Source organism: Artemia sp. Qi Xiang Cuo, chromosome 21 (assembly GCF_049724085.1).
Source record: "Artemia sp. Qi Xiang Cuo chromosome 21, ASM4972408v1, whole genome shotgun sequence".
Taxonomy (NCBI): Eukaryota; Metazoa; Arthropoda; class Branchiopoda; order Anostraca; family Artemiidae; genus Artemia; species Artemia sp. Qi Xiang Cuo.
The window spans coordinates 9,555,212-9,567,678 of NC_142814.1; the positions used below are offsets into that span (position 1 = coordinate 9,555,212).

General features: G+C 34.5%; 1 protein-coding gene across 1 annotated transcript in view; it reads right to left on the bottom strand.

The window, feature by feature from the left end:
- The window catches only part of LOC148939215 (tyrosine-protein phosphatase 10D-like), a 189,273-nt gene that overhangs the window by 77,984 nt on the left and 98,822 nt on the right, over positions 1 to 12,467 (bottom strand). Inside the window, exons 7-8 of the mRNA XM_089106813.1 lie at positions 6,442 to 6,713; positions 4,313 to 4,497 (exon numbers count right to left, since the gene is read on the bottom strand). Of these exons, the coding sequence (XP_088962939.1) occupies positions 4,313 to 4,497; positions 6,442 to 6,713 (457 nt within the window). The remainder of the gene's footprint in view (positions 1 to 4,312; positions 4,498 to 6,441; positions 6,714 to 12,467) is intronic.

Consider the following 12,467-nt stretch of genomic DNA (forward strand, 5'->3'; position numbering starts at 1 on the left):
GTTGAGGGGGTGAAATTCTTGTTTCCATACATAGGTGTACAACAACAAAATTGATGTTTAGAATAGGGTATTAGATCATGGCGATGAATATGAAAATCACCTTTATTTGAAGATAAAACTAAAAATTAGATTTTTTGAGGTTGAGGTTGATTTTGAGGGGGTGAAATTCTTGTTTCCATATATAGACGTACAACAACAAAATTGATGTCTGGAATAAGGTAATAGTTCACGGTGATTGTAAAAATTACTTTTATTTGAGCGTAAAATTAAAGCTTAGGTTTTTTTCAGGTTGAGGTTGATTTTAAGGAGGTGAAGTTTGTGCTTCCATGTAAAGGCATACAAAAGCAAAATTGAAGTCTAGAATAAAATATTGTGGTAGTTCAAGGCGATTATGAAAATCACCTTTATTTGAAGGTAAAACTAAAAATTAGGGTTTTTGAGGTTGAGGTTGATTTTGAGGGGGTGAAATTCTTTTTTTCATATAAAGGCGGACAGCAACAAAATTGATGTCTAGAATAGGGTATTAGATCACGGTGATTATGAAAATTACCTTTATTTGAAGATAAACTAAAAATTTGGTTTTTTGAGGTTGAGGTTGATTTTGAGGGGGTGAAATTCTTGTTTCCATATATAGGACAACAATAAAATTAATGTCTAGAATAGGGTAATAGATCACGGTGATTTTGAAAATCACTTTTATTTGAACGTAAAATTAAACTTACGTTTTTTGAGGTTGAGATTGATTTTAAGGAGGTGAAATTTGTGCTTCCATGTGAAGGTGTACTACAGCAAAATTGATGTTTAGAATAGGGTATTAGATCATGGCGATTATAAAATTTACTTTATTCGAAGATAAAACTAAAAATTAGATTTTTTGAGGTTGAGGTTGATTTTGAGGGGCTGAAATTCTTGTTTTCATATATAGGTATACAACAACAAAATTGATGTTTAGAATAGGGTATTAGATCATGGCGATTATAAAATTTACTTTATTCGAAGATAAAACTAAAAATTAGATTTTTTGAGGTTGAGGTTGATTTTGAGGGGCTGAAATTCTTGTTTTCATATATAGGTATACAACAACAAAATTGATGTTTAGAATAGGGTATTAGATCATGGCGATTATAAAATTTACTTTATTCGAAGATAAAACTAAAAATTAGATTTTTTGAGGTTGAGGTTGATTTTGAGGGGCTGAAATTCTTGTTTTCATATATAGGCGTACAAAAACAAAATTGATGTTTAGAATAGGGTATTAGATCATGGCGATTATGAAAATCACCTTTATTTGAAAATAAACTAAAAATTGGGTTTTTTGAGGTTGAGGTTGATTTTGAGGGGGTGAAATTCTTGTTTTCATATATAGGCGTAAAAAAACAAAATTGATGTCTAGAATAGGGTATTAGATCATGGCAATTATGAAAATCACCTTTATTTGAATATAAACTAAAAATTTGGTTTTTTGAGGTTGAGGTTGATTTTGAGGGGGTGAAATTCTTGTTTTCATATATAGGCGTACAACAACAAAATTGATGTTTAGAATAGGGTATTAGATCGCGATGAATATGAAAAGCACCTTTACTTGAACATAATACTAAAAATTAGGTTTTTTGAGGTTGAGGTTGATTTTGAGGGGGTGAAATTCTTGTTTCCATACAAAGGCGTACGACAACAAAATTGATGTCTGGAATAGGGTACTAGTTCACGGTGATTGTAAAAATTACATTTATTTGAGCGTAAAATTAAAGCTTAGGTTTTTTTCAGGTTGAGGTTGATTTTGAGGGGGTGAAATTCTTGTTTTCGTATAAAGGCGTCAAACAACAAAATTGATGTCTAGAATAGGTTACTAGATCAGGATTATTATGAAAATCACCTTTATTTGAACGAAAAATTAAAACTTTCATTTAAATATTCCATTAGTGTTAAACCACGCTGAATCTGAAAGAAACCGGTCTTTATTACCAAGTAGCCTTAATGACTTTAGGAGGCTTCATTAACTAATAAAATATATAATTATCCCCGCATATAGGAAGAGGAAAGAGGCTGACCTGTTCTAAAAAAAATTCCCTGGGAAACACTAAAAAAACGACGTTTGTGTATTGTGTTTGATGTGCCGCAGACATGAAATGCGGCACCAAATAGGCTCTTATTGTGTAAGACCTAAAATGCCTTCAGCGAGAATTTTTATGAGGCTTCATTAACTGACAAAGCAGCAAAAATGTACAAGAAGTGTTTTCGTTTCGGACCGTCAGTAGGCATAGGCTATAAACTATTACATACAAAACCCTGCAAAAAGCCTTCATATATCAGCTACCCAAAGGCTTGAGCTATGAATGCGCATAAGGATTTTTCATTATTCTGACGAATCCTGGTTCAAATTTACCATAGTTTACATCATCCCTTTTTTTTCTTTTTTTTCAAGGTCGTGTTTTTGCCATACGGGATTGGAATGTCGCTGCAAACCATATCTTACATTAAAACAACACAAACCATTTATATATCCTTTTGGGTTAATGCCCATAAAAATAACACATTTTTTGTCAATTAGGAATTGGATTAATTACGAGACATTCCGGAAGCCAACCGTGGACAATCACAACAAGCAATATTTTATTCAGTTTCAATAGACCCTAAAAAGGCACGTACAGCAGGGCTTATTTAAACTGAACTATCAAGGGGATTGAAAAAACGGTATTTACGTATTATACTGGCCACACTCAAGAAGTGAGGTTGGGTTAATCCTAATGAAGTATACCAAAATATGATGAAAATGTAATGGTTTAGCAACAAAATTATGGAAACCACAATAGAGAATTATGGAAAGCAGGCCAACCAGAACGCATTAAATTGCATACTTAACCTAACCTCTATATATCAAATACTTAATTAAAATTTACCTGCATTGTAGTTTATCTCACTCAGGCTAAGCTGATTATCTCCGAGTGGACCGGGAAACCGGTTTTACAACAGATCAAGAACAACAGTGTGGTCGGTATAACACGTAAGTACCGAAAAAACATAGACAAATCATACCAAATTATACATAAAAGACCATACAAATGTTAAGATTTCAGGAAAAGGGTCCAAAGTCCCCTCACTCAACCTACAGACGCTCCTGATACTACCATAAATCTGGTGTATCACTACGTTATGATATTAAAACCGTTAAGTTCCTGTTATATGAAGACTGATCTCATTGCTTGCGTCAGAAGAACAAATTAAACACTTATTAAACAAATTAAACACAAATTAACTGTCATATAAAATTAACTGGAATCAAACGATGTTTTGATTCTCAAAGAATCTTTCCCCAGGGGGGGTGGGATCAAAGAAAAAATGTGTATCGTTCGATCAATTTTTTGTTTAGTTTGTATTCAAATCACCAAGGAGATTTCCCGTAGAGCCCCCCCCCCCCCCCTGTACCATTGTATGTTTTACTTTATGTTGTAAATTGTAAAAATTGCGGATAAAGTGGTTTGTGAAACTCAATAAGACTGGCCTTTACAGGAGATTCGGTTTTTGTCCCCGGTAATTTATTTTTTATTATTATTTTTTTTTTTAATTCCTGACTTTAAAAAAATGGTGGAATATCCAATGACACATCTAGAATTTGTTTAGATGCATTTTTGTTACGTTTTTACGTGTCGCGATAACAATTTGGGGTGGGAATTCAAACCCCAACCCCCTGGATACGGTCTTGGAATATCGTTAAACGATATTTCCATCGTCGTGATATTGCTGTGATATTGTACACACAGTATGCATCATAATTAGGTATAGAGCTACATATGCGTAAAAAAAAAAAAAAAAAAAAAAAAAAAAAAAAAAAAAAAAAACAAAGTCAAATTTGTTTTATACCGAAATTTTTCTATAACTCTCAAGCAAAAAGGCTCTTTAATTGTAGAAATAACCATCGTTGATTTAACTACGATCAACTATTTATTACAGGAAAAAAGATAATTTTCCACCAAAAAACTTTTTTTTTTCAAAAGTAAAGAGTATATTTAGAATCCATCCCTAAAGAAAGATTTTTATTAATGATCTGCCTTTACCAATGCCCTTAATCAGATAGGGCAATTATCCTTTGGCTGAAGAAAAGATGAAATTGGGCTAAAAGCCCACTAATGAGAAAAAGAGAGATCCTATTCGCTTTTCATATGGCCATTAACTATCTCCTGTAAATATTAGATATCTTTCATCTTTGAGTAGCATGGCATACAACTGGACTTTTTACCATTTTAACTTTTTTTTATTTTGGGAAAATCAAAATAACTGAACTAAATGACTTTTTACCATGGATATTCGTACTTACTTGTAGTAATATTGGCACTTGCAGGCCAACTTGCAACGTTGCCGGAGAGTGATTTGACTAAAACCTGATAAGTTCGGCCGGGCTCAAGTCCTTCAGTAAATTCGGCTCTACGTAACTCGTTTCGGGGAATAATAATTGGTTGTTGGCGTCCAGTTCCAATGGATACATGATAACGGTCAAACTCACTAAAAAAAATATTTATTTCATTTCATTAAATATCAAATATCGTAAGCATAGTATGTGTTGGGAATTATCTGCCAGAAACTGTTAAGGGTAGCCTACAAACATCTCGCGGTTGATAAGGGTATTTTCGTGAGTAACTCGAAAACTAAATCGCTTCTTGGACAATGTTTCCCTTAAAATTTAATCTCATACAGCAAGCCAAATCAAAGAAATGAGGAAAAGATTAGCATACCCTTTTGAACGATAGCCTTTAACATCCACTAGAGTGGCATTTTTTTTTTTATCTCTTACACTTTCAACAAATTAAAACACTGTTTAATTAAAAAAAAATAATTGACAAATAATTTAGCACCAGCTTCGGCCTAAACTCGTAGTCATTTTTGCCAACATTACCATAAAACCAATTTTTGTTGCGGTCCAAAATGGTCGCGCTCGTTTCCGGAATGCGGCGGCACCCATGATACAATTATTTATACTTTCTTAAATTTATGATAATTTCCGATAAATTTAGAAATCGAAAAGCTATCAATTTGTTAAGCATCGCCAACACTTTAATTTGGTTTTGTATAATAATAATAATAATAATAAAAAAAAAAAAAAACGAACTCCAAACCTCAGATCAACAAAAATGCAAGATTGGAACTCAGACAAAAAAAAGAAGAAGAAAAAACACACATTAGCCAGTGGTATGATATAACTGACAAGTTAGTACAGTTAAATGTTGTAAATAAATTACATAATATCAAAAATAAAAATCAAAGAAAGCCTAAATGTACAAGTTACTCAATCATAGACTAGGCCTACCATAGACAATCATAGACTTCGTTAGTTCTCGTTTCGTTTTCAAAATATAGAACCAAAGTTATTTAAGGTGATAACGTTCTAATTCGGGTTGCGTACTTATAGACACAATAATGGACGGGAAGTCTTCTTGGTGATTTCGAATAGAAACTAAAAAAAAATAATGATAAAACAATACACTTTTTCTCTTTGATCTCCATCCCCCCAGGTAAAACTTCTTTGAGAATTGCAACATCCATAACGTCGTATGTTTCCAGTTATTTTCTATGACAGTGCTGTTTAATTTAGTTCTTCTGACATAGGCCAGAGGCATTAGTCTTCATATAAACGGAATTTAACATTTTTAATGTCTTAAGATACTAATACACCAAATTTATAGTAGCATCAGGCGCGTACGCAGGTGGAGTGAGGGGCCTTTGGAACCTCGTCCCAAAATCCTAACATTTGTATGGTCTTTTCTGTAATTTCTTTATAATTTTGGGATGATTTGCCTATGTTTTTTTTGCACTGACGCATTATACCAACCACGCTGTTTCTCTTCATCTGTTGTCAAACTGTTTTTTACGTTTCCACTCCGAGATAATCAGCTTAGTCTTAGTGAGATAAACTACAATGCAGGTATATTTTAATTAAATATTCAATTTATAGAGTTGACTAGGTTAAATTAGGTTAGGTATTTGTAAGTAATGAGAACGCAAGTGAATGTGAAGGATCGTAAGTCTTTCGCATTAAGAATTTGAATTGCTGATTTTTCCTAATTTCTTAAGATATGTATGACAGTTTAAGTTTCCACTACATCAGTTTCAACTATCCGATTGCATTTTCACCGTCTTCGGTACTTTAAGAAGGAAGATTCTGCAAATTCACAATAACAACACTATTTACTTACTATGCGGCCTAAGTGGCTTGTGAATGCCTGATAACGCGATTTGTAAAAAACAAAACTAAGAAAATCAAATAATAAAAAATGTAATGAAAATCCTAATAAAGCATTAATTTAATGTAAATAACGCGTGTTGAACTATGGCTGATTTTGGACTATTTCAGATTATCCGCAGATTATCATGGTCGATACGTCATCCCAATTCTCAGATAGTCAAGAGTTTACGGTACCTTAAATAACATAGCAAAGAAGAAAAAACTACCTTGGCCCTTTCGGTTCTTCCCATCGAACTTGAAAACTGTCATAAGTAATCAGCCTTTTATCAAAGGTCACGTTTCTTGGTCTTTGCGGAATGGTGCGGTACTGAGCTGTAGTTGGTTGTGAGATCTCATTCTGGCTTACGGTCTGTACTGATATATTGTAGGCTCGGCCGGGTAGGAGGCCGTAAAATGCAGCCTGCGCTGGTCCTGGCGGCTCTCCCATCTTCTCCACATCAAGTGTGCTTTCGATAGCGTCTGGAGGGTCTATTGAAACCTATAAAAAAATTTAATCCTTAAATTCAAGCAGAATTATATTATGTATTGATTTGTCAATTATAAAAAAATTGCTAATTTAGTTATTGTAAAACACTGTTACAATTCTTTTTATGTCAAGCATATATATACTGATTAGACAAGATGAGCTTAAGTTCGTAGAATTTATTGTCGATATTTTTAGTTTCTACTATTTCTAACACTTCGGTCAAGAAACGGAAGCATTATATATGATATGGTGCTACTGACATTACTATTTTGCTTAAACTGTAGAATGAAAGAGTTGTCCAACAGTAGCGGTTTCAGGCCTCACAATTGGGGGGAGGGAGGTATATCACAAGAGTGTAAAAATATAAAATAAAAGGAATTTAATGTCAGAAGTCAGAAAAACTGGGGGGGGGGGTCCTATCTTCCCCTGCACAGGCATGGAACTAACACTGTTGTCAAAAATGCGGCTTTTGGCAATGACCCTTTTCATCCGCTGACAAGTCTACTTAGCGCTTAATTTTGTTGTTCGGTAGTTATTTGTGCTTGATTGTATTGCATAACCTTAAGTTGGATTATTGCATTGTAGAGACTCGTATTGAATTTGTTTCTTCATTTTGTCCTCCGCTTGTTTTTTGTCGTATGGGGGTAAAAAAATAAATTATTATTACTTTATTTTAAAAATATGCTTGTCGCTATAACATTTATAAGTAAATATTATGCACAAGTCGAGAAAACACAGTGACAACCACAGTATATAAATTATAGGCAGTATGATCTTTCCCTATCTCACCTATTATAAAAACCCGGGACGAGGTGCGAGTGCTCCAGAGAACGTATAAACATAAGCGACATTAGATCTTTTCACGGGAAGACAAGTCAGATTTTTTTTGAACGCGAAACTTGTGAACGCGAAACTGTTGAAATGGTCAAGAGCATGGATACTGCCAGTGCTTGCATTGATATTCTCGGCAATTCTAAGTACATATCTATGGCCGCAAAATTGGCAGATATCGATTATTATCCCATTATTTAAGAACGGAGAAGTAAACTTGCAAAAGAACTACAGGGGGGATAAGTTTATGAAGTTCTATCACTAAGTTATTTTGTAGAGTTCTGTCTAATAAGATCGATAAATGGTCGCATTATAAAGGTATATTAATTGAATTTCAGGCAGGGTTTAGGGAAAACTATAGTAAAATTGATCAAATATTTTGTTTACAGCTTTTAGTTAGTAAATATACGAAACATAGGAAAAATAGGCTATATACGGCGTTTTTGGACATTAGGGGAGCATTTGATGAAGTTTCAAGGAGTATATTGAAAGGGGTGTTGGTGACATTAGGATTGCCAATTAGGTTAGTTGAAGTTATAGTGAAAGTGTATGAGGTGGTTAAAGTAGTAGTGAAGGTAGGTATTTCTTATTCTAGGCCAGTTTTCAGCAAGGTAGGCCTTAAACTGGGGTGCACTCTATCACAGCGTTTATTTTCTCTTTTTATTAATAATATTGAGGAGTATTTTAGAAATAGAAATGTCCCTATGTTAAAATTAATGTCGCCGGAGCTGTTTTGTTTATTATTTGCAGATGACATAGTATTGCGAAATCGGCTCCGGATTTGCAAAAGATTTTAGAGATTTTGGATAGTTATCTGGGGAGTAAAAAATTAGTTTTAAATATTGATAAATCAGTTATATTAGTTTTTGGAAAAGAAGAAAGGGAAAAGAATAAGTTTTATTTTAAAGGGAAAGAGATGAAAGAAGATAAGGATTTTATTTATTTGGGATGTAAGTTCACAAGTTCAGGGAGATGGAGTGATCAGGTGCAAATAGCGAGTTGGAAGGGTCAGAAGGCTTCATGGGCGTTATAGAAGAGTCCCCTTAGGCATCTAGGACCGGCAGATATTAAGCTACAGAAGAGAATTTTTGAGATGAAGGTAGGCCCAGTATTCAGTTACGGTGGGGAAGTTTGGGGTTTTGAAAAAGGGGAAAAAACAGAAAGAATTTATTTAGGACATTTCAGGAAACTTTGAGGGCTAAGTGGGAAATTTAATAATCTGGTGTTAAAGGGTGATCTAGGATTGTTTTCATTGAGGGTAAAAAGATTGGTTAGAATGATAGGATACTGGGAAAAGGTGATTGGTTTACAGAATAATAGGTTAGTAAATGCAGCTTATCTGGAGGTGGTTCATAATAGAAGGAAATTTTCTTGAGCTTCCCAGGTGAAATCAATCTTAAACAGTTGTGGGTTATCAGATGTTTAGAATGAAGGGAAGGGGATGAGACTTGAAGTAGGAAACGTAGCAAAACTAGTAAAGGCCGTGCTTGAAGATCAGGAGATTCAGTAATGGCAGTGTAAAGTCGCAGCCTCGGTGTTCCTCAGCGTTTACCGGCAATGGAAGGAGGTCTGTGGATATGATATTTATTTTAAAGCGGGTTTAAATAGTGAAGAAATTAAGTGGTATATATCAGGGAGGGGTAATTTTCTAGCACTTGGAGAAAGGAGGAAATATTTAGGGAGGGTAAGGGTAAAGAACGGTCCTTACTCATGCCCTATGTGTGAAGTAAATGGTGAGGATCTGTTTCACTTCGTTGCCCGTTGTTCCAAATTACTAAATTTAAGGAAAGAATTATTTTTTTGTAATATGTGGACAAGCGAGTCGTTGGTTTCAGTAATGAGATAAAACAATTATGGTACAATAACAATAATAGACAAAGTTATAATATTTGGTATGTCACATAGAGATAGAGTTTTGTAAAGGGGATGGGGTGAGTGTTGAAATTAGTGTTGTATGTGTGTAAGTTGTTTTCTTGTTTGTTATTTTTTGTAGTCATGGCCCTTGATAGATGTAACATACATCTATCTATGTATGTTAGTTGATCGGTATTCTGTGCTTTATTATGTTTTTGTTTTGTTTTGTAATTTTACGTTGTTATTGTTAAGTAGTCTACCATACTTTGATATGAGTGTTATAATCATGTGCTATTATTTTGTGTGATTTTCCAGTTTTTTGACATGGCCCAAAGCGGCTTTTACTGCAATAAAAATATCTATCTATCTATCTTGGTTTCATCATTGGAGCACTAAATTTTGAAGAAACTAATTTTAAATTAATTTATTCCAATACATATATGAAAATCGGCAATTAGTAGTGCAATGTTATTATTCGATGTTTTTAGGAATTAAAAGTAGGTTTCGGAGTCTCAAGTTGGTTTCAAAGGCATTTTGAGAAAGTTTCTACCAAAATTCGTCTTCCAGGGTAATTGGACCGCTGATGGCAGATCAAATGAGAGGAGCTGTTTGTACGCGCTAATGCAAGAATAAGTGGGAGGAGCTGTTTGTTCGCACCGAGAGTGAAGAGCCAGAAATTATCTGCGGAAAACTTACTGCTATATCTTTATACTGTGGTGACAACAGACGATAACAATACGAATGATAAACAATCATATTAAAAAAAAACTAAAAAATATAACTAATTGAAATTTTCACTTTTCAACAGTCTAAAATTAAACAACATAATATTTAAACAGCATTTCAGACTTGAAAAAAAAATTGCAAAACAAAACTTTAAAACACAATGACTATAATACACGCAACACCACTATCGTTTTTTTGGCTTTTCTCCGGAGGCGTTCATTTTTAACCGATGGTTCCAAAAAATTAGAAAAAGCTTCAGCAACGAAAATTCCAATATCTAGTGCCCTTTTTGAGTAACAAAATAGATCAGACTGCACTACTGTTCTTGTAGACCACTACTTTACGCGATTTTATGCCGCAAACGACAATTTTGGCTCTAAAAGTTGGGCAAAATTTCTTAGACAGCCATACATTATTTCCCTCAAGGAGTGATCGTATCGTTTTTATATCTATGACGCATGCAATATGATACTTAGGAATATGATACTTTTTAGACCTAGAGATGCCGTAGACAAAGTTTTAAGAGAAGAGCAGTGCGGTTTTTAGAAAAGGTAGAGGATGTGTCGACCAAACTTTCACTCTTAGGCTAATAATTGAGAAGTGCCCGAGTTTTCAAACACCTTTGCTCCTCAGTTTTATAGATTATGAGCAAGCGTTCGATTCTGTTGATAGAAGAGCTTTAGTAAAGATTTTATCCTTGTATGGTATACCAGACAAATACATTAAAGTGATTAGTGCTATGTACGAGAATAACTCTGCTGCGGTTAAGGTAGGAAATGAGGTAAGCAGCTGGTTTTGTATTAAATCAAGAGTTAAACAGGGTTGTGTTCTATCTCCCTTTATAAGGATTATTTTGATGGAGTTTGTTTTAAGGAGCACAGGAAAGGCAATGGGAGACCACGGAATCAAATGGGGAGGAAAAGTCTCCTGGACTTGAATTATACTGATGATTTAAGCATCCTAGATGAAAGTGTGAGCAAAATGAATGATGTTTTAGAGGTTTTGTGAGTTCAGGGTTCTAGAATTGGTTTGAAAATTAATGTTAGGAAGACTAAGTCGCTGAGGCTAGGAATAAGTGAAGATGAAAAGGTGAAGTTGGGTAATGAAAAGATTGATCAGGTGGGCAGCTTCACTTACCTTGGTAGTATTATTAATAAAGATGGTGGGAGCAGTGAAGAGGTTAAATATAGAATAGCCAAGGCTCAGGGTGTTTTTTCACAGTTAAAAAAGGTTTGGAAGAATAGGAAGATAAGTCGGCAACCCAAGATTAGATTATTAGAAGCTACAGTGATGACAGTGGTCAAAAATCGCTCTGAAGCATGGGCGCTCCGAAAAGCGGATGAAGACTTGCTAGATGTTTTCCAGAGAAATTGCTTAAGGCTTGTTCTGGGTACCCGGCTGACTGACCGTATTTCAAACAATGGGTTATACGAAAAATATGGTTCAACACCGCTCTCTAGGGCTATAATGAAAGAAAGGTTGAGGTGGCTAGGGCACGTTGTGCGGATGAAGGATGACAGATTGCCGAAGATTGTTCTTTTCGGCCAACCATCTAGGGCTAAACGGAAGTAGAGTGCTATGTTATATTTCTACCGGTCCTATAGGAAGACATTTCTACCGGTCCTATAGGAATTACCATCCTATTTACTTGAAGCTATAGGAAAACATTTCTATGGAAGCTATACACCTTTTCAAAGAGAGTCAGTACTCCCTCACATGATATGCACTACAGTTCCACGTGCACATTTTAAAAAGCGTGCAAAACCTATAAAGTGGTCAAACACGTTTTGAAGCTATAGTCAGGATTGTATAAGACAATCAGATTGGTTTTTTGCTATTGATATCAATTACACATGAATAAGCATTACAGTTTGACATGCACATTGTAAAAAGCGAGCAGTACGAGCGGGGATTCCCCACACAAGTTTGCTTCAACTCCACGTTTTTCAGCCTGACTGTTTTTTTTGGAGCAACACCCATTTTTTAGGGCCAATCAGAGAGCGGAGGTTACTCCATATACCATAACTTGATTGGTGATTGGATTCAAATAAAATGGAGTGATTTTCATTCGTCCTTGAGATTTTGTATTTTGTATTTTCATAATGTATTAACATATCATGGATAGCACATTTGATATTATTCACTTTGAAGCTATGGATACATTGATTTACAGTGTGAGTTCAGTTTAGTAAATTTTCTTAATATATTTCCAAATAAAATCATTTTACTTAGTCATCCCTTCAGTAAATTCAAATTCAGGGGCATATCCCCACCCCGCCCCCCAACCCTACAAACACTCCAATATGCTGGTTTTAGTCTCTTGAACACGGAAAATACCCTCTTTTTTCCATTATG